Source organism: Cebidichthys violaceus, unplaced genomic scaffold, assembly GCF_023349555.1.
Source record: "Cebidichthys violaceus isolate CVI_PGR_0920_01 unplaced genomic scaffold, fCebVio1.0.p SCAF_24, whole genome shotgun sequence".
Lineage (NCBI taxonomy): Eukaryota > Metazoa > Chordata > Actinopteri > Perciformes > Stichaeidae > Cebidichthys > Cebidichthys violaceus.
In genome coordinates this window covers 7,570,504-7,592,347 of record NW_027176417.1, presented here as the reverse complement: position 1 = coordinate 7,592,347, position 21,844 = coordinate 7,570,504, and the positions used below count along the sequence as shown (strand labels likewise).

The 21,844-nt window shown below is 46.0% G+C and overlaps 1 protein-coding gene across 3 annotated transcripts in view; it reads right to left on the bottom strand.

The window, feature by feature from the left end:
* The window catches only part of LOC137878933 (nck-associated protein 5-like), a 113,599-nt gene that overhangs the window by 72,843 nt on the left and 18,912 nt on the right, over positions 1-21,844 (bottom strand). Inside the window, exons 1-2 of one of the 3 annotated variants that reach the window (XM_068719455.1) lie at positions 18,300-18,367; positions 1,360-1,433 (exon numbers count right to left, since the gene is read on the bottom strand). In XM_068719455.1, the coding sequence (XP_068575556.1) occupies positions 1,360-1,427 (68 nt within the window). In that variant the 5' untranslated portion in view covers positions 1,428-1,433; positions 18,300-18,367. Of the gene's footprint in view, positions 1-1,359; positions 1,434-7,043; positions 7,086-18,299; positions 18,368-21,844 lie in introns of those variants that run through there. The other 2 variants (XM_068719454.1, XM_068719453.1) reach the window with 2 other exon arrangements.

Here is a 21,844-nt window from a genome sequence, read left to right as displayed (position 1 = left end):
CCAGCGTGAAACTACCCCATAATATGTCACAATGAGAGACATGAATGCAGTGGGTCACTGGGTCATGAAGTAGGGATGCAGAGAACCAGAGGAATGTAAGGGCTTCTCTTTCTCCTATTGACGGATTGATGGGCCCCATATTCTGAGGGGTGGAGGGAGACATCTACAGCGCCGTGAGATGCTGCTTAATAAGGGGAAGGAGGCGGGTTGGTTTAGCCTCCGTCTATGTTTTAGCTGAACAAAAGCCTTTGTGAAGTCATTTATCACTGTCGACACTGAATTGAACAAGACTGGAAAAGAAATGTGTACAAATCCTGCCTGGTGGTGTAGTGTTTCTGGAAACTGTGCCTTTCAAAGACGTGAGGGATTCTAAAGCGCTGGCTGAGTGTTAGATGGTTGCATCTCAACAGGAGGGAAGCACCGGTGCTCAGTGGTAGCTGGCATTGTCACCATATTTAGCACTTACCCTCAGGACTCATGTGATGGACTCTGATCTAAAATTACAAGTCAAACCTTTGGAAAACGATAAGCATTCAACCAAATGTAAAACATGAACTAGAGGGCTGATAGTGGTTAAGACAGCCACTACAAGTTCATGGCTTTGAAGCCACTTGGTCCTCTGGCCCAAACGCAGGTCAGTCCCTTCACAGACACGTTGCTCTTTCTAAGTGGCCATTAGGTCACTCCGGGTGTCACCAAAGATGACTCCCCCGTCTTATAAAGAGGGGTGGGGATGACATAGACGGGAGGGTCATTCCTTTACACATCACTTCCTTTATTAAAGGGCTGCCCTGGCCTAGTAAAGGGGATGGTCAGTGGTCATCCATCCCCCCCTAGCCACCCACCCTGAGACCCTTTTACCCCTGTGTCCAACCCCCAGCTCCGCTCTGCTCACTCAGGGGGAAAATTACTTTGAGCCGGGGGAATACATCTCCATTGAGATGGAGAGAGGGTTGTACAAAAGAGGGTGAAGTTTAAAAAATTGTCTCTTCTTTTTCTATGGGGGCAGTGCATCACTAGAAGGGCTAGAAAGACAGGAGCACGGAGGGGACAAGGTCATTAGATTGGCATCTCCGTAAGCTCTTCATTCCCATTGTCTGGGCAAATCTGCTCCGAAGGACCTCCATGAGAAATGCCCCCAGTCAACCCCACACTGGGACCGGAGTCTCCCCTTTGTCTGCCAGGTTTTAGTGTGCTTCCAGCACAAAAAGCATTTCTCAAGAACAGCGTACAAAGCTTGTCTCCAGCTCAAAACCAAACAACATTGTTCTGCTGCCTGCGGTCGGGAATGGATTGCAGGCAGCTGCTGATGTCCTTCGGCAATAAAACATCTGCCCAAACATCTTAAGAACCGCTTACCTTCGGACATTTCGCCGTTCCTCGTCGAGCTGTTTGAGAAGCTCGTCAATGCATTTGTTGGCGTCCATGTATTCCTGCCAGGAAGAGATGAGAAAAGCCAAAAGTAAACAATGGAGTCAGTGTGCAAGCGCTCACACTGAACACAGGTTAATTGGAAACACAGGCGAAGTCAGCCATCATCCTAAACGTTGATGCTGTGGAATCGTGTCTGGACTGTGTATCTCCTCCACTTTGTTTTCATAGATGTGTGAAGAACAGAACAGAAGTGGTTCTGAAAAGGTGCGATTAATCAGTTTAGTCTCTCTTTCTCTCTGCGGGTAACTCCAGAAGCAGCTCTTGGTAACGGCTGGCCCAGAAGCGAGCCCAGCTGTGTAATGTCAGCTGGGAATAGCCCACACTCACAAAATGTGTGCTACTGAGTTACAGCATGGACGAAATGAGCTAAGGCTAAGAGCAGAATGGAAAAAACAGATGTCAGGATTTCTTGGCCTAATGATTTGCTTTTTAGTGGTCCGACTACATACAGCAGAAGGGGGAAGTGCAACTGTAAGAAATAGGACACATAGTACCTCAACCATCTGGGTTTTCAGACATTTGAGGTCTACCCACAGTACATAACACAGCCAGTTGTGACTTGACGCTGTCAGATCAGTGCGATCTAAGTTTCAGACTAATGAATTAGATGTTAGCTTGACAGCTCATGACGCATCTCCTGGGAAAACGGTTATCTCACTGGGACAGATGCTCTTCATTGATTTCTAGACAGTCTGGTCATGTGCTCGCAAAGTCTAATTGAATAATGGGGATTCCCATGAAGAGGTCACAAGTCCAGGAATCTCAGTCGACAAGGAAAAGTAGCATCTGTGAGCCATGTATTTCTCTGCCCTGTTTACTCCAGAAAGTACCCGTAATAAAACCTTCTCTCGTACTGTGTTTTTTTATATCTACTTTTCTGTTGTAATCTCAGCTCTCCAATTAGTCGATGGCAAAGATAAAGCCCATCCGTGAAACACAGAGAGATTCTTTTGAAAAAGAACTTTTGAAAACACAAGAAATCAAAACACAAACACTGTGCCTCCAGCAACAGGACCCCCGTTGTTATACGCTGAAAATGAAACATTAGCATGTGCGCAAATAACAGTTAGGTCTATATGGAAATGCAACTTTTGAAACAATGGGACGTATCAAAACAATGCATATTTCTGGGGAATTTCTGTGGATCGGTGGATAAAAATAACAGAACCATATTACCATTTAATGCAATCATGAACACAACAAACAACAGTCTCTCCACAAAATAGGATCCATGTTTACAGGTCACTGTATCTTAGAGCCTTTATCACAGACCTCCATGTGACCCACCTCTGGGGCCTGACCAGACTTAAAGTAGTCCTGCTATCACTGCATGAGCTGTTTTAACCTGTGGCCTTGAGAGACAACTCGCACCAGGCCAGATGTTACGAAGAACAAGCTCTGCTCTAAATACGGTAAGAGCAGTTGTTTGGTGTCCCCGCCCCCGATGCCAGCAGAACATGGCAGGGGCCCAGGCGTCCTGCCGAGTCGCCAGTCAAGGGCGCTCTGGGTGACCATTAGGCAAATAGGGCCGACGCCAAAGCACCACAACAGATCGATGCTGAATAGCGTGGTGCGACATTTTCCAATTCCTGTCAAACTCTCCGCTATTTAAACAAAAAAGACATCAAGTCTTAATCTCTACATCATCATCATCATCATCATTCATTTTGACTTAACCAGTGCGATAAATCTTTCATGTTTGGAAGGCAACCAATCGCAGTGTTAAACAACAGTGCCCCAAAGCCATCTGCTAGTCTCAGAGTGCCACTCACACCCAAGCTGGAAAGCTATTAGCGCTCAGCTAACTTCCCAAAGTTAAATTTACTGTTGGCTCCAGCAGCAGCTAATCAATAGCAAAAAAACACAGCAAATCATTCTCTTTTTTGAAGTTGTCCTAAATTAGTGGGTGGATGGGATGAAGCTGAACTATCAGAGCCAGTGGTGTTCTGCAGTAGCAGCAAGTCAAAACCAGCATGCTTCATTCTCACTCCGCCATCTCATCAAGAAAAATGTGTGACTTTTTTTCTCAAGCAGACAAGAAAAAAAACAGTCAGGGGTAAAACGTCCGTCTCTGAGAGACCATTAGCAACACGATCCCATAACGAGTTCGGCTGCCGCACAAAGGGGGACCTTCTCCGTGAGAGCCCCATGTCAGGGGAAATATTTACAGGCCACATCAAACGTGAAGTCTGTGTTGTCATCGCGTAGACCTCTCCTAATGACAGGGCACTGAAGTAATCCTCAGCGCACATGAAGGAATGCAGAGAATGCGCCGTGCTTGTTGTCATGTGGAATGGGAGGGTATTTAAAGCCCAGATTTAAAGCGGGAGTCGTGTACGTAATGCCGCGTGTTATATCTTCAGCCAGGCATTATTTCTGACGGTTTTACGGCGCGAGTGAAAGCTGCACGGTTCCCACGAGGCCCAGGTGCTCACGTGTAGACTGAATTTACTGACTTGAGACTTTATCGGAGGTATATTTCTCAGGACCAGTGCTCTCTCGCAACTGCGGTACGGCCCAACCATTCCTTTCAGCGGTGAAAACGTCCTCAGAGCTGCAATCACCTCCAAAGTACACTAAATCATGAAGAGGTTTTTAAAAACTCCTGAATACTTTCCTTGATGAGAAGACGAGCAAATTCAATACGCTCATTTTCATGCTACGCACAAAGACTCGGTCAATTTGATTTCCAATTGTCATTTTTTTCAGGAACTTTTCATTAAAAGCTAGCATTTGACACAAAATATATATATATATATATATATATATATATATATATATATATTTGTGATGTGAGCAGGGGCTAAGCTATGGTTCACCTGGCAGGTAATGTGTTTGCTGAGGTTCCTCTATGACCACAGCTTCTCTGATGTTTATCGTCCATGTTTACTCGTGTGTGTGTGTGTGTGTGAGAGCGTTTGATAAGGAGCCCCACACCCCCCCACACCTGCTTCCTGCTCACATCCAGTGAGCACCAACTGCTTGTGTGCCTTTATGAAATTTTAAAATATGAGCACCGTCCCCCACTGCTTTGGCACTGAGGAGCAGGGATGGGGGTGGAGGAAAAAGAAGAAGACACACAAACAGACTGACACACAAACCAAATGCAATCTGTTTACGATCAACGGTCCAGATTCTTCAGAAATAAAACATCAGATGCATTATTCATCGACTGGCACGCTTTGCTCTTTCACACATTCTTAAAGATTAAGAGGGATGGAATCACATTCTAGACTATGTCTGGTTCTTATAGAGTTCTCTTTGGAGTTGACTGGAAAAAAAAACAAATAAACCTTAAGCCAGATAAAACTCTGACCCACTGGTGTGGAGGTCAGGGTGCGTTCCTTGCTCTGAGGAGCTCCCTCCACCACCTTGATGTGTCAAAAGATCAGAGGCTGGCGTTACAGATAAGACACCTTGTAGAAGCCTGCAGCCCCTGAAGTGAGCTCTGGGGTCAGGACCCTGCCAAAGACAGGGTCACAACCTCTTCCCACTCCATCCTCAACCTATCTCTGCTTGCCACGCATTGTGCACATACCGATGACATGCCAGCGTGGCCTCTGGGACTGTAAAACCAACTGCAAACCCTGAGCTGCAGGTTTGACAGAGAGCGGAGCTCCCACATGGGCTCCTGCATGTCAAAGGTTATGCAAATAGAATGTAAGATTCCTCTCTGCGTGTATTTTTATGGCGCACTTGAGAATGAATTATGACGGTGACTTTTCAAGGTGTTGGGGATATATCACATCTGATACGACTGTTAGTCTTGGCCTCCTGCCAAAGATACGGCGAGGTTTGCAGCCAAATACTCCTGCCATCCAATACTCCAAAGAGTATGTGCACAGCGTTAGCAAAGATGTACACGTGGCAAAATTTAATAAGCATCAATGAAAATGTATTCCCGTATGCCAATGTAATTCAAAATGACTGTGATGCTATCGTAGCGAGGTAATGAAATAATCAGCATGACTAATGGCGTCTGCATTTCTTGAAACCTGCCTCTGCTTGTAGCAGGTCTCTGCATATCAGCCAGCCTCGGTTAAATTCATTAGTCTTATCAGCTTGTTTTGAGGCTCGGTTCAGATGATCCGTCGCTCAGAGGCTGTTACTCACATCCCACAGAGCTGGTGTCGTCGTATCAGGCCAGCCATCGAGCTCTCATATCCTCAGAGGCTGATAACTCAGCCGATAGCCCTGCTTTGTATCAGCGGAGAGGGCAGCTTCTCAGGTTAATATGTGGGATAAAGACACCGACGTCTGTGTGCTGTCAGCTTGATCTCTGACGCGGTGTCAGGGATCGAGGAGATCTTGGGTGTTTTTGTAAAGCAGCAGGCTTGAAAAGAAGGACGACTGATTCCTGCATCACGAGGATTTGATGGATTCATAAAGGAAAAGGATGATTGGCTCAAGTTCCTAACCGTAGCCAACAGTGTCTTGGCAGCCGGCCATGTCTTGTTTTTTAGATGATGAAGATGCATCTACTCATCAGTGATAGACACATTTCCTTCCTGTAGCTGCCACCTGCTGTTCGGTTCACATCTTAACACAGATCCGACGGTGAAGAGACAGTGAACGATGAGGAAACAATGGCATGGCAAACTACATGGAGAGGTAATTGCATGAAAAATGGGGTGTGATTCATGAAAATCGTATAACCTTAACATTTACATACTGCCTAAACCTAAACATATCTTAACCATAGTGTTTCTGCCATAACCACAAACCTTCTATTGCTAGTGTTGGCACTGAACACCATCCATTAAATCCACTAAACACAAATAATCACGGCCCTCACTACCTCAAAATGAATATACCGTCACTCAATAAATGATGCTGAAACTGAGCCGAGCACTGTGCTGCTTAATTGTACCCAGAACCTCAATGACTGTGGAGCTGTGGAGACCAACAGAAGCCTTATTGAGTCGAGGACATCCGTGTAACAAATGCCTCCAGTGAGCAGGATATTCTTCATCTGCCTACCTGCCTCGTATGGACGAGTGTCGGGGAATATGGATTACTTGAGATACAAAAGGGAGCCTGTTCATCATCTAGGGAGAGTTTCAGCAGTTTGGGTTATCTGATGTTCTTCCTCCAGCAGCACCTACGGCCCGGCCCAGCCCAAACATCAACACCTCGCCACCGTCAGGAATCCAAATCCCCGCAGATTATCTTTCCAAACATTGAGATACGTCCAACGCTCAAATAACCCTCCGTCTGTTTGGGCTCCTCCTCTGCTCTTTGGGTTTGACAGAGTGAGCCATTCATGCCTGTTGGGAACAGTGGCAAAGCTGTTCACCCTGTCAACCTCACAGGGGAGAGTTGAAAAAGTAGCCGAGGAATGAAACACATCGGACCTGACGCTGCTGTTTGATCACTTCCACAGAGCTACCTGTGTACCGGGTGAAGGTACGCGAGTGCAGTTCTATGAGTAAATGAGGGTGGCAGTTGCTTATGTTTTAAAATAATAATACAAAATCTATCTTTCCTTTGTCTCTACAGTCTCTCCCCGTTCTCTTATGCTCTCAGCCTCAGTTTTAAATCTGCAAAAACACACATCAGGGAGGAGCGGTCGAGGAATGCTGCTTTTAGGAATAAAAACAAATACACACCCGCCGGTGCCGATGTTTCCAGACAGGATGGGAATCGAGGAAACAGGGACCATACGGGGGGGTAGAAGTCTGCGCTGCGCCCCTGCCCAGATTTTTACAAGCCTGGGGGTTGCTGGGTTTTATTATCATCTGGGGGCCAATATTCAGCCAGGTGTACTTGGAAAGGGAGGGTGATTGGCGATGACAGAAATGAATAGGAAACCTGGACCTGGCAACCCAGAGGAGCACAGGGAAAATAGAGAGGCTGCTGAAAGGGAGAGAAAAAAGCCAGTGAGAATCTGAGAGAGGAGAACAACAAAGAAATGGGAGGACACCAAAAATTGGACAGAAGATAAATCCTCATCTGTGTTGACAGACTACAGAGGAGAGACAAAGGGTGTCAACAAACACAGGCCATTGACTTCCCTCTAACTGATGAGCAAAGTAGCCAAAAAGCAGTACAGTGTTCATATTCGATGGTTTAATTCAATTACCTCAATCAACATTATCGGTAACCCTTTCGAGATGATGTCAGCGATTTAATCCAGACATCAGTGAGTCACGAACCAGAGGAAGGAGACAAAGAGCAAGGGGGAGTACGAGCTGGGACAGTGACAGGGGAAGGGGCAGATCAGAGCACAGAGCTGATATCAAACAGATGTTGGTTGGTTCACAGGGGGAAGTTGGGCTTCTGTTTATGCAGGCTTTGACAGACAGGCGCCGCACCTAACCGAGCCACGCTGTAGCTGAAGCATTTGCGAGAGAGGGCCGATCGAGTAGCGATGACTGTGTTCCTTCACGGGAAATTAGGCACGTTACAGATTGACTAAAAGGCCCTCGAGAGGATCCATTCAGCACTATCTGCACCGTACAGCTCGCCTCTGCTCATTACAGTTTGATGGCACGCTTTGTGTCATCCTGTTGGCCAGCGCTTACTTCACACTACGCTTTAGTAGCTTTGTTCCAGCTCACCGGCTTGTCAGCGGTGCTTTCTACAGGCCCAGGATCACACTTGGATACTGTAGAAATGTAAGCACAGAGCCCTGACTGATTAACCTAACCGATGACATCAAGAGAAAAAATTAAATCACTACCGACTCTGCCACAGCTCAGCTGTGAGGACAAGAAAGGACGAAACCCACAAACACAACAAAGTCTGTTCAGCGACAATCTCATGACTTCCAAGCGTGTGTTGTACCGAGATATTTATTTGTCATTTTCCCTGACATTTCGCGTGCATTAGCTCCAGGCCTCAGCTTTATCACAGCTTCTCCTCTGTTTAATCCAGAGGCTGATTTATTGACGGGGGCCCGTCTGTGCGGCGAGTCTGCCGATCCAGGTGCCGGGCAGATGTCGAGGCAAGCGCGGAGGCAAAGCGTTGCATTCCTGCTCGAGAAAAGCATTAATGTCAGCTTGTGATTTTCTTTTCTCCGCGTCGTCCTGCCTCGGGATGCGGAGCGGAGATAGCGCCTGCAGACACGCAAGCAACCATAACCGGGGAAATGGTAATGTGACAAGAGGAGGCGGATTGTTTGCGCGGCTGTCATCCCAAACCCACCTGTGCCACTCATGCTTATCAGATCCACATTCTCTATCTGACCTGACAGCCACGGAGAGCGCATCAAGAGACAGTGAAGTGATTTATTTTTCAAACGCGGGGGAGCTAGAGGAATAATGAGGAGGAAGGTGAAAAGATGGGTTGTTGTGACTTTTGACCTCTCCTGTAGGACTCTTATTATTCCCATGGTCATAAATTATTTGTGTGGCGATGCACAGGGGGTGATGGCCGTGTTTATGCTCGGCGCATCTTCCTCCATCGACTGCGGGGGTGGCGGCAGCCTCGGGGTAAACAAAACAGACTCGTGGCCAAAAGGCTGCCCGTTTGATTCTGAGGGCTAAAAATGTGCATGAGTGACGCACACAGTTCCCCAAACAGATGTGTGCCCAGTAGCCTACATTACACACTGCAGTAGCCCCGGTGAAGACGGTGTAAATCTAGGTAACCCCCACCCCCGAGGCACTGCTGTAAATGAGAATAAATTAGTGAACCTCCCCCGTTAAATAATACATTTAACAATGCCTTCTTCTGTGCATGTTCACTGGAGCTTCCATCTTAAATTGCTGTGCTTCTGATAGAAACACAGTGAACATTTGAGGATCACAGGTAGTGGAATGTATTTTTAAAAAGGGTCTAAACTGATATGATCAGCCATCGCCATACAACAAGCCTGCAAAGTAGAGCTATTCATCGGTAAGCCTGTCCCTCCTTCACATTGTCATTTGACCTTTTAGTGATATAAAAACATATGTATTCATGCAGCTTTACAGTCACAGCTAAACCAAATAACACACAACCTGAACATGTATGTACTGTCAGCATGCAGCCGCCCTGTAGAGTTTGCAACCGTCTGTGAAACGTGATGCCGCCACCATTTGAATGTAAAACAGGCTCCTGTGTAGCAGACAGACTACAAAGCTCAGTGGAAGTTATTTTGTTCTTATATTCCAGGTCCGATGTCAGGGCAGCGATGTTGGCTGGAAGAGATGGTCTGCATCTATTTCATGGGTCACTGTGAACAAAGACCTCTCAGTGCAGCGCACTCCGTCAAGTGACCTGAGAGTCCAATAATTCAACAGCATCAAATATTTAAATCTACCGTCATCGACTTTTGAAAGGCATTACTGAAGCCCGTTTCAGGGGCTTTTTACAGTCAGAGCTCATCCAGGTTGGGAAGGAATTTTAATATGAATCTGGGGCCAACCGCACACTGTATTTACACAGTTAATGGTAGTAAATCCTTGTTATCATCTCAAGTGGAGTCTTATTTTTAGCAGCCATATTTGTTTTATTTCTTCCAGATGGGAGCTGGGGAAGAATTTGACATGAGTTTCTGTTTAAGCCTCTCAAACGGAGTGACATCAGTGGACTTGAACACTCGCTTGTCACGGGATTGAAACATATTGGATTTCTCTGTGTAAAGAACTTTTGAGGCCCCCCAACAAAAATATGAAACAGCGTGTCAAAGGTCTATCTGATAAATAAATTAAATTTCCATCGTTATCACAACCGAGCGCCCCAACAGGAGCCTCAATTCAGATATTTGTTTGTACAGAAATCTTGCTTTGTGGACTTCATATCCTGAGACGTTTGAGATATTTTAGGATCAGAATGTGATAATTACGCTACTGTGGGAAAATGTCGCAGAGCAAGGACCTGAATTTCCTTTGCTTAGGCCAGCTATTTGCTCTTACAATAACAACAGTGTTCCATCATTATTATTGTTTACTCAGCTAACCCTCTTTATCTGGGGCAGGCCCCTTTTAGCGAAAACGCTCTCGCATTCTCTGAACCCTCTGGAAGCCATTTCTCAACCCGGGGCCCTCCAACAGGCCGATTGAAGTGAGAAGCGGCTTCATTCTGAGGGGTCACAATAGCTCACCGTCAGATGCCCCCTACCCCTGAAAGCATTACCTTCAGCATGCGAGCCGTGGCGTTGTACATGTCCTGTGTGACAGCGGCATTGTACGGGACACGCTAGGGCCTTCTGCATTGTTCCCCTTGTAGGTCAGAAGATGGACTGACCACACTGGTCCTATTATTTATGGAGATGAACGGACGACATATTCTCCCCATGGTGGGCTAAACATGTCTTGTAGGGACAACAGACATGCGGAGATGAAAGAGATTTATTTTTTTCTGTACAAATGATCAACAGATTCAAGGACTATTTCACCCACAAAATTACCATACGTCATTCATGTGGACAACATTGTTTTTCTCGCATGCCTCCGCGGTGAACGGAGAATCCAAATATGGAGTAAAGTTTTACGCATAAACAATGTCACATTTGCGAGTCCGGACGAGTGTTGAACAGTTTTAAACAGTGAGGTTTAGAAGTGGTGAGCGTGCAACTGGAGGAATGAGAGCTGAGTGCGTATCTCCGTCTGTAAGCGGACGCTTTGTTATAGCTTGATATTGGTTTTATGAGGGAACAAATTGCTATTTTCTGGATCTTTGTGTTGCCGGTCAGCAGCCGATACCTGATCACACTGTTGGTGCCGTGAGGCCTGAAAGGGACGGACTAAGTCCGTCTGAATGGAAGCCTGATGAGAAAATAAAGAGCTTTCACCATCGCCTCATTCCAGCATCATCTCAGTACTTTCTGCACATAAGAGGTCCATTTACAGTGAAACGTATCCTGAGACCATTCAGAAGCTTTCCATGGTCCCAGTGTACACATGCAGGCAGTAGGGGAAGTGGGTCAGGGGGGGAAAGGCGTAATAATGCACTAATTCAGCTGGGTCGACTTGAGTCTCATAACCCCCCCAACCTCAATGCTCAGCCAGGAATGAGACTGAGGAAGGGCAGGAAGACAGAAAATCCAGGAAATGCCTCCAAAAGAAAGCCTGTTTCTATGTGATTGAACTGGGGGGGGGGGGGGGGGGGGGCTGGGTTGTACTGCAATATTTAACAAAGAGTAAGTGTGGACCGCTTTGTAGGGCTGTTAGCACTTCTGACCCATTTCCTGCAAATTGATGACAACCCCTAAGAAATGAACATAATTAAATCATCATAGGAATCATGTTTTCTCTGCATAATTTCCTGTGGAAATCTACAGCTCCTCCAGCTGTTGTGCCAGATGGATGTTGAGTTGCAGCTCGATAGCCCGCTGGCTGCCACGGGCTCCCACAATAGCCCCTCAGTGACCACCGTGACCACACACAAAGACAATCGTTGACCACGGACACTTCAGGCAATCAGCCCTGAGGGTCAAACGATCCTGTGCAACGCATCGCTCATTCAATCCGGCTCACCTGAGGCTCAGTACGCCTCATAAAACCCCAATCACTCCTCCGATGTCTGGCTGCTGAGAGAGGATCCCGGAAAATCATTGAGCGCCACAAGCACATCACCATAAAGTTGAGTTATGGACTCATGAAAGGCATGCAGATCATATTATCTCTTTAGAAAGTGACTGAGACTCGATAATGTGAATGGCTCCAGCCAGCCGGATGACTCACACGAACAAATGTTACTACATGCAGATGATATTGATTCTTCTCCTGGATCTTTTGTACCAACAGCCGGCCTTTTCATGACAAAGAGCCAAGCACCCAAATGACTTCATCTCAACAATCAGTGAGTGATATTAAAGGCTGGACATGCAAAATGAAGAAATGTGCATTATGTAAACTAGTACGAAGTTTTGATTCCTAAAAACAGCAAAATGTTTGGCCGGATGAGGACGACGCCAAAGGACTTTTAGCAGCGAGTAATTGGATCTGCAGAAATCTTCCAGCCGCCAAATCTTTGTAATGGTTCCCCATCAAACAGCTCCTGCATGAATTTCTCTCTAATCGTAGTAATGGCTCTGTTCTGCACCTCCTATTGATACTTGGCATTTGAGATAATGTGTGGACAGTGTTGTGATGAGCGCTCTCAAGCCCTGAGATAACACAATTGAATATCATGTGGGAATGCAAATTGTTGGCTTGATTCCTAACCTGCAGCGAGATTAGGAAGCTACACCGTGTCAGCAGGCAGGGAAACGATCAACACAGTCACCTATCGGCCCTGACAGCACCCGACTCCTCACACAGTGGGAGTGGCATGAAGGTCACTGCCTCCTGACTGCGAGGCGGTGGTGTAAGTGGAGCCGGCAGGCGGATGTGGTGAGCCGGACTCTACTCAACTCCCTCTTGCCGACTTTTCGCCAACTGGAGACGAGGCTAGCATCAGCCGCAAACGCTTCTGACAGAGCGCATTAGCCACGTCAGAGAAGATCAAGTTCCCCGCAGACAACACCTTATTATAATGCAACACACCGCAGCAGTTTGAGGCAAGGCAGATCTCTCAGCGTTTGCTGCGTTGCTCCGTTTGCATGTGAGCGAGTTCCAGCGCAGGATATTGAGGAGAAACATCGGAGGGATTGCCTCATGCTATGAAAATAACCACTGGACGTTTTCTTTAAAACATGTCAGACAGAATTAAACCCATTTTCTCACGATGAGCAACAAAGACCAGGAGGGTCAGAGGCTACACAAACTACCACCAAAATAACACTCAATATCCAACAAAAACAACAATAACCCGCATCCAGTGGGTAAAATTGCCCTCAGTGCTTCCTGGGAGATGATAAGAGCTCATTATGACACAGAATTAACAAACTTCCACATGGGGCTACAGGCTTCCCCTCAGGGCTGCCACCCTGTGACACATCACACAGCCAGGCAGGTGATCTTTTGTTTGGAGGGGAGATGACGACTCACAGTGTGTGCACAATGTGAGAGAGAGAGAACAGGCCAGAGAGAAGCAGAAGGGACAGCAAACAGAGTCTAAAACAAAAAAGACTCAAATGAAAGACAGCTGTGCTGCAGGCTTTTCCCCAGTGTATAGACAATGTACAGGAGCACTATTGTATTGTGTCTAGCTTTGCTGCAGGGAGCCGACAGGCCCTTTAAAGCTGCAGAGCTGTCTGTACTCAGAGGCTGTCATCAATGGAAAAAGCACAGGGGACCAGAGGCCGGTCGGTCAGGGCCGGGCCACTGCAGGGACGCAACCAGCTGGAGCACCTGGTGTTCACTATGACACACACACACACACACACACACACACACACACACACACACACACACACACACAACTACATGTGAGGTGACCACATAGAAGCACACACTCACCTGGCCTGTTCAGGATGTATATTTGCTCATAACATTAACAAGCATTGATAGCGTATTTGAGTTGACATGAATGCACACGTAAGCAGGCACACACACACACACACACACACACACTCACACACACACACACACACACACACACACACTTTGTGCTTTGTCATTTTCTTAAAAAAAAAATTGTTTATGAAGAAAACTGAAATTTTAAGGCAACTTATTTCACATAATTTGAGTTTTATCCTAAACTCTTAATTTCTGAGCAAAACGCTCAACATGTTGCCAAATCTCAACTTGTTGTGGTTTTGTCGTCACTGCAGTGAGTTGGCAGCTTCTGCAAGCAGAAATAGTGGATTTCACTTCAGATTTTACAGACTGACGCCACCCAAAGTGCTCCGTTAGAGGAATTGGGCAACAGTGTTTGGGCACATTATCAGCCTGTCACATAAACATGTGTGATTGGTAGTTGTTGGAATGTGATGAATATTGAGCAATACGTGAAACCAGATCATTCACCTGCACATGATTACATCCAAATCAACCTCAACAATGAATTACAATGTGTCTGTATCTGTAGCTAGTTTCCTGTAAGAGCGGCTTCTTTCTCATTAGTGGGAAACCAACGTTTGAACAAAGCAGACGCTTCACTCTCTGCTGAGCAACGCAACCTGTCCAGAAACCAATGCTGCGCACTCACCGTAGCATGAGTAACAACGTGACCTCAATATTTCAGAAGTGTGCTTGTGTGTCTGTTTGGGGTGGAAGCTGTTGAGGCGGCGGTGGTGTTGGGAAATTAATCCATGCAAAGCTCTGAAGCTGAATTTCGGCTGTTGAAAGCCAATAAGGCGGTATCAAAATGAGGGCAGAGTTAATTAATCATCTCGGCTTCCTTTTCATGGCCCTCCCATGACTGTCCCGGGGGCTTGTGCGAGTGTGTGTGTGTGTGTGTGTGTGTGTGTGTGTGTGTGTGTGTGTGTGTGTGTGTGTGTGTGTGCCACTGAAAGCAAGGCAGGGAAGCAGGAGGGTGGTGCAGGTTGCAGCTGGGGGATATTAGCATAAAGTAATGTGAGCCAGCAGACTGCTGAGCTCCTGTAGGCCTGATGCAAAGCTCTCAGGGAAAAACAGGACACTACCGACACCGGCTCTGCTCACTGACCACTGACAGTAAAAACTACATTCATTCCTGATGTCGCTCTGATTAAAAACAATCTTTTTTTATAATGCAAAACGACCAAATCAACGACTGAATGAAGTTACTGCAGAGACGATATGTTCTAGGAAGCTTTCACATGACATTGTACACAGGGTTTGTTTTTGTACTAAAAATGATGCATCAAACAAACAGACACTACCAACTGAGAAAGAACCATGTTTTTTATCCAGAGAATTGGTGAGAACTTGTAATTAGTGCTGATGTGTTGCAGCTGTGAGCAGCTCATCTCTTTGTGCATTGTGGCTGGGCAGCACGAAGACAAAACAAAAGTGTCACTCATTCATTATCCTCAGTAAGTTCACATTTCAGACACTTGTGAATCATCATCATTTTGCGTCATCACTGCCAGGTGTTGCTGTCGCACGGCACATCAAATGTGACGTAGGTAATCGTTCCTCCCGTCTGCAGGAGATCCCCTCCTAACACCATCCACTGTCTTCTTTGTGCCTCCTTTAGTTCCCATCGTCTTTTGTTGCTGAGCAGTGATGAGACACAGTAAACTAAAGGAAGAGAGTGGGTTTAATGCACATTTCTGCGGATTGGCTCTCATAACAGGTTGGGTGGACAGGTGTTAAACAACCTGACCTGTGCATCAATGCTTGATAGGCTGTGAGTGTGAACATATTTTAATAACGAAAGCTTCCATGGTTCCTCCTATTTTCAGAAAACATGAATATGGGCGGGTGAGTGCTGATCGGCTTTGAGTCCGTTGTTCTTATTCAAGCATAAATTAATTGGGTTAAAAATATTTTCATATTCTGCAAATGGCTTTTCATGATTACTTCTAAATCGTTTAGCCTACTAGGGTGCTGAGTTAGTTCATTTATATATATATATATATATATATATATATATATATATATATATATATATATATATATATATATATATATATATATATATATATATATATATATTATTTGTTTTGCTACATTCCCAAGAACAAGGACTTACATTGAAGTCCATGACAGAGTTCAGACGGGGTCTCCTCAAGAGGAACGACTGATCTCATGTTGCTTTGAGACCCAACCTTTCATTTTGTCACTTTTGCAGTATTAACACATTACAAACTCAAAACACACTCAGGATTAGCAGATATTATAGAAGTGGGATGGAGCTCATGCTCTGCTGGACACTTTCATAACTGATCACACCATTACCACACAATCACTTTGACGAAAAGTGGAAAAAATGTGAAACAAGCTGTCCCCAGCAAGATTCTGCAAGTGGATATTAAAATGAATGTAAAGCAATGGCTGCCCTAAAAGAACTTAATCAATCTAAAATCAAATGGTATGCTTTGGATTATGTACTTATTAGCTAATGGGTCGGAGCATGAAAAGCACCCTCTTCAAAAGAGATTTGCTTTGCGATGACTAAAATGGGTGACTAAGTCATGAGGAGTGGTGCAGTCCCTCCTGTATTCTTCTGTTGCCACGGGCAGGTTGAAAAGACTTTTATTTTGGCAGTACAGGCTCAGCCGGCTGAGGATGATGAAGAAAAAGCCCTCCTGGATTTTTAAGGTGGTTTGCACGGCAAAAAAAGTCTGCATTCACTCGTGGCCTCGGTGCACAAAACGCTCTCATTCAATCCACAATAAAAGCAATGTAATCAGGAGAGAGTCTCCAGAGGCCCTGACGAAGCTTTATTTAGTTTGAGGCTTTGAGTGCTGCCTCAGAGCGGACAAACATCACAGAAACATGATGGACAGTGCAGAACATCAGCCATAATGCCAACATTCATGGCACAATGCATTACAGCCAAAAAGAAAGAGAGAAATCAGTCTCGAAGTATTTTTGCTACATAGAACTCTTTCAGGCTGGAAAAAGGCTCAGAGTGTGTGTGTGTGTGTGTGTGTGTGTGTGTGTGTGTGTGTGTGTGTGTGTGTGTGTGTGTGTGTCTGCGTGTAGGTTTGGGGTTGTTGGGGGGGGATTTCTAAACGGAGCACAGGGAGCGATCTGGGCACGAGGAGAAGCGAGCGAGTGAAATAAGATGGAAAAATGCAATCATGCATCCCGGGCCTCTCCAGCTCCTCGTTGTGCCCCCCCCGCCCCCCCTCCTCCTCCACGAGCCATTAGTCACTATTCAGCTCCTGTTAATGTAATTAGATAAAGGATATATGGAGCCTCGGAGCATAATTGTGTCCATGCGGTGGCAGAGGCTAGGAAGCCCAGGATTTCCACAAAACACCTCTGGCTCAATAACTCAGAAGGAGTGGAGGGAAGAGCGAAAGAAGGAAGGACACTTTGAGAGAGAGGAGAAAACACAGATAAAATAATCCATTTTCTTTATTTTTTTATCTTGTGCCGTTTCCAAAAGAACACAAATCACTTCTTTTAGACAATCCAATAAGAAGAAGCACTTAGGATATCGTTTCAGCCGCACCCGCTCCAAAAAACAACAAAAGAAAGTCAAGAATCAAAGGACTTAAAAGCATCTTCAAACCGAGGTGATATTTTTAGATCCTGCTGTAGCTACACATTCAAATCCCGGTTTCTCCCCCCCAAGCACTCACACTGGTATCAACGCATACACACCGCTCATTAGGCAACCTGGTAATAAACTGTCAAATGTCACAATCCATCTCAAGCATATGTGCAGATGGCAGGCAGGTCTCCTGATTCAGACCGTCTGGAGATGTATCGAAAAAAAAACGTGAAACAAGCTGGATTCTCGCATGCAATTAGTGGTAGTCGCAGCTTGTCAGCTAGTGACCTACATATGGAACACGGAGAGATCGCTACACTCTGGACAAGAAGTCCTACATTCCTTCACATTAGACAAGCACGGACACACACCGTGTCAGTCCAAAAGCCAAAGCCTTCATTTACTTTTCCTATAAATTCCTCTTTAGAATTGGTTTTATATTAGACAATTAATCATTTAGTCTGTGAAATGCACCAGTTTTGTTTAACCAAAAGTCAAAAGATATTCAATTTACAGAAAAGCAAAGCAGCAAATCCTCACATTTCAGGAGATGGAACCAGCTAATTATCTGTTTTGCTTCGACTTCAACAATAAATCAATTATCCAAAATTGTCAACCATTTGTTTCAGCACAACACGCATGAGAAAACACAAAAAGGTTCAATATTGCATGCACACACCAAACACAAACTTGTACTTCACTTGCTTCCTGATGAAAATGAACTTTCCCTTCACCGACCCTCCCCCTCGGCCTGCACCTCTCACCCTGGGCAATTCCTGTCTCCTGTCTGGGGCACTAGCGCTGTAGGTGGTTGTGGATTTGAGCGGACTGGAGGGCAGGATGTTAGCCTGATTATCACCCAGTCAGACCTACTTGCAGCTCCAGACAGCCTGCCTCCTGCCCCAGATACCTCCTAGACGGATGGAGGGAACCGGAGGGGAAGCGTATGGACCGAGACTCACCGCCAGCAGCTCCAGCAGGGGAACGTTTCGGAGCCTCCCGCAGACCGACACGACGCCGTGGTCCAAGAACTGGCTCATCCTGCGTCCGCTTTTCTCGTCTGCTCGCCTTCCTCTTCTTCCGCTTCGTTCGCCTCTTCTGCCCTAACTGCCTTACTGAGTCTCAGCTGCTGCCTGCCACTGTGTGCATGTGTGTGTTTGCATTTGGCAGTCTCTGTGTGTGTGTGTGTGTGTGTGTGTGTGTGTGTGTGTGTGTGTGTGTGTGTGTGTGTGTGAGTTGGAATGATGATGCAGCAGGCAGCCTTGGCAGCAAAAAGCCTCGTCTGAATTCTCGTCTCTCCTCAGCAAGGCCACATCAGCTCTTGTCAATATTTAACCAGCAAGTCAGCTCGGATTAAATCACCTGGGCAAAACCAACTGTGGTTAGCTGCCCGGGAGAGTGTGCCGGTTTTCATGTGTTTGTGTGTGAAGCAGCGACTGGCCGGTATTTGTGAATGCGTGTAAGGACATAAAACTTTAACACGAGTCAAGAGAGGAGTTTAATTCAGACTCCAGGGCGGCTGTTTCTCCTCCTTCTGCGACTCCTGCAGCTCCTGTCCAGAGCTCACACTCAGTCATGATGTGGCTTCTGAACACCGGCCGCTTTACTTACACTGCTGCTGCCGCCACTCGGGGAGATCTAAGGTAGCGTAAAGACAGACTGGGCAGCGAAAAAGCTCAGAGAGAAAATGTGTGTGTGTTCATGCAGCTGACTGGCAGAGCGACAGGAGCACCAAACAGCCAATGAAAGGGCTGCTTGACTTTTGCCTCAGGAGTGTTTTCCCGTCTCCCTGTGACCGCAGCGCCTCAGTTTGACATCAATTATGGCGTATGACTTGTGAGCTCTGGCAGGAAGAGAGAGGATCCAGATCCAACTACTTTGTACTGGTCAATACACTTTTCACTGGGAAGACATGCGAGTCAGTGGGGGATACAAGTGTCTTAGTAAAACACTTTCTTATATTTAGTTGGTGATTTGTTTTCCAGGAACTGACAATGAACAAGCAAGTAGAGACTGAGCATCTCACTGAAAAGACACTTAAATATCTACTATACTTCAGTGGAGAGTCAGTCTTAAAGCGCCATCTCCCAACATAAGCAATGTTTTGTCCTGTGGAGAGTTGAGCCCATGACCTGCGGCCATCACTGTGACTGATGGGAGTTGAGTGACGGGTGGTGCTCCTGCTTAAACGCAGATTACTAACTCATCAGTCAGCAGGTGCCTGGGCAAGGAATTTATGACGGTCGCATCACAAGCTGCCGAGGTAACGCAGGTGTAAAATCAACGCCCAGCCCTGAACGCATTCCAGTAAGTGACTAACTGTTTTCCATCAAAGGGCCATGGGAACTTCATTTAATAAGAAAATGACTAAGAAACTATTGTGCAAGCAAAGTGTGCTTTCACTACTGGTTTAAAGACGAATAGTTGGATTAGAATGCCACCAGTCATCTGTGCATCAAACCAGTTTAAACCATTATATAATGGCAGTCAACCATTCTAAGCAGAAGACATAATGAGCATTCTATCAATGAAAAGAGCATGTCTATACAATAAGGTTTTAATATGCATCCATTGGTGATTTATGGATGCTTCATTTGTCAGAGAGAAGGCCTCATGACACTAATACCCATATAATGATTTTGGTCTGGGATGGCCAGAAAATTGAATCTGGGTTCCGAATGACTGACTATTTTGGTAATACGTCAAGTGAGATGCTCCATTTATCAAAGCCTCAATGAGTAATGGTAAAATAATATAAATAGAATTTTACAAATTAAGAGGAATTATTGTGTTTGGAATAGCTGTGAGACGAAGCCACGGTCGAAATGACTAAATAATTCATATACTTTGTCAAGTTAGAAACTATTTGCAAATTACAAGGAGCTGAAATTCCAAAGCAGTTGCGTCAATGTCTGTGAGAATGTGCTGAGCAAAAATAAACCGGGTTCCAACCCCCCCCCCAACCCTTTTAGCTTTAACCTCCAACCCTTTAAAAACAAAGAGGTCACCAGGTGCCAGGAAGCACCACTCCTCTACGTGAACACCTGGTAGGAACTCGCCATACAAGCCCGACCAGTGTGTGAGACAACTACCCTGGAAGGCATCTTTTCTGCCTCCATAATGAGCCCGTCAGTGTCCTCAGGCAACACGTGCGGTAATGATGCCGACTCACAAACAGACGCAAGGCAAAGCTGCAAAATGGAGAAGCGCTCGCACACGTCAACATACGTGAGCCGGCATCCGCTCGATCTCGCACATCTGCACGCAAACCCGGCCGTCATCAACCAACCCATATCAAAACAAAACAAGCGAGGCCTTGAGCACTTATGTGGAGCCATACATCAAGTGTTAGCTTTTAAAGTGGTTTCTGTATGTATTTAGTCAGTGGTCGACGCTAATGCGGAAACATGTAAATATTTCCCTGGACTTCGCAGGGAGTGATTCTAGGATGTTTGTGGCACTTCCCAGACCACCAACCAACACAGGGTCCTGTGAAGACCCTGTGTTGGTTGGTGGAACTGAAGGGAACTGCAAAATTGGCTGATAATTCTTTGTGGTTTGTACAAGGGTTGCCTTAAACATACAAGCAGTCATGTGATTCAACTTGTTTCGTCGCTTTAAAACAAAACCTCAAAAGAATCTACAACAACCCTGGTTCCCCAACGCTTTTGGCCGCGTTCTCAGAAAACCAAGCGTGAAAGAGCTCTCTCAGATCCCAGCTGAGGGTTTGGCTCTGGGCCTGATGAGGAGGATGTGATCACAGGGCGGCCACTGTGCAGGAGAATAGACAGGACGCGCCGCCACACCACCTTCTGCCTCTCACACCCACACCCAGTCTGCCAGGAGGCCACAGACCGAGTCTGTCCCGCCCCAGCTGCAAGGTGAGGAGGCGGGCTTCGCTGTGCTGACAGATGCAGCCCCTCCTCATCCTCTGCTATCTGCCTCTCCTCGTTCACTGGGGTCTTAATCTGCACGTCCAATCCTGTTAGCTGCCCTCTGCCAGTTTTGCCTTGTTCAAACCCAAACCTGCAGTGCCAACATTGGATCCAAAGATGGGGCCTCATCTGCATATGATGAACAAACGTCCCCCAAGATGGAGCTTCCACGCCAGGTGGACAGGGTTAACGGCCCGAGATGAGCTCTACTGACTCCTGTGTTTGGATCAGGTTTCCAGATTCTCTGCTGAGACAGACTTCTATTTCTACACAATGAACCCAGAAGATAATTCTTGTTTTTACACACTTTCCAATCAATTAACTGCTGAAACACTGTTTTCAAGGTTCGTTCATTTACATTTTGTTGATGTGTGGTTTTAATAATTCATCACCACATTATAAAAACCAAGGCAACATTTACATTAACTACATTTTGTGTTATTGGCTGCTGGTTGTCATAGTAACTCATCAGTTTTCAGTTAAAATTTGCATCCGATTTGAACAACGATGCAGTGATTGGTTAAGTGTTCATCCTCGCCTGTGTGGGGGAATCATTGCGCTTCCTTTTGCAT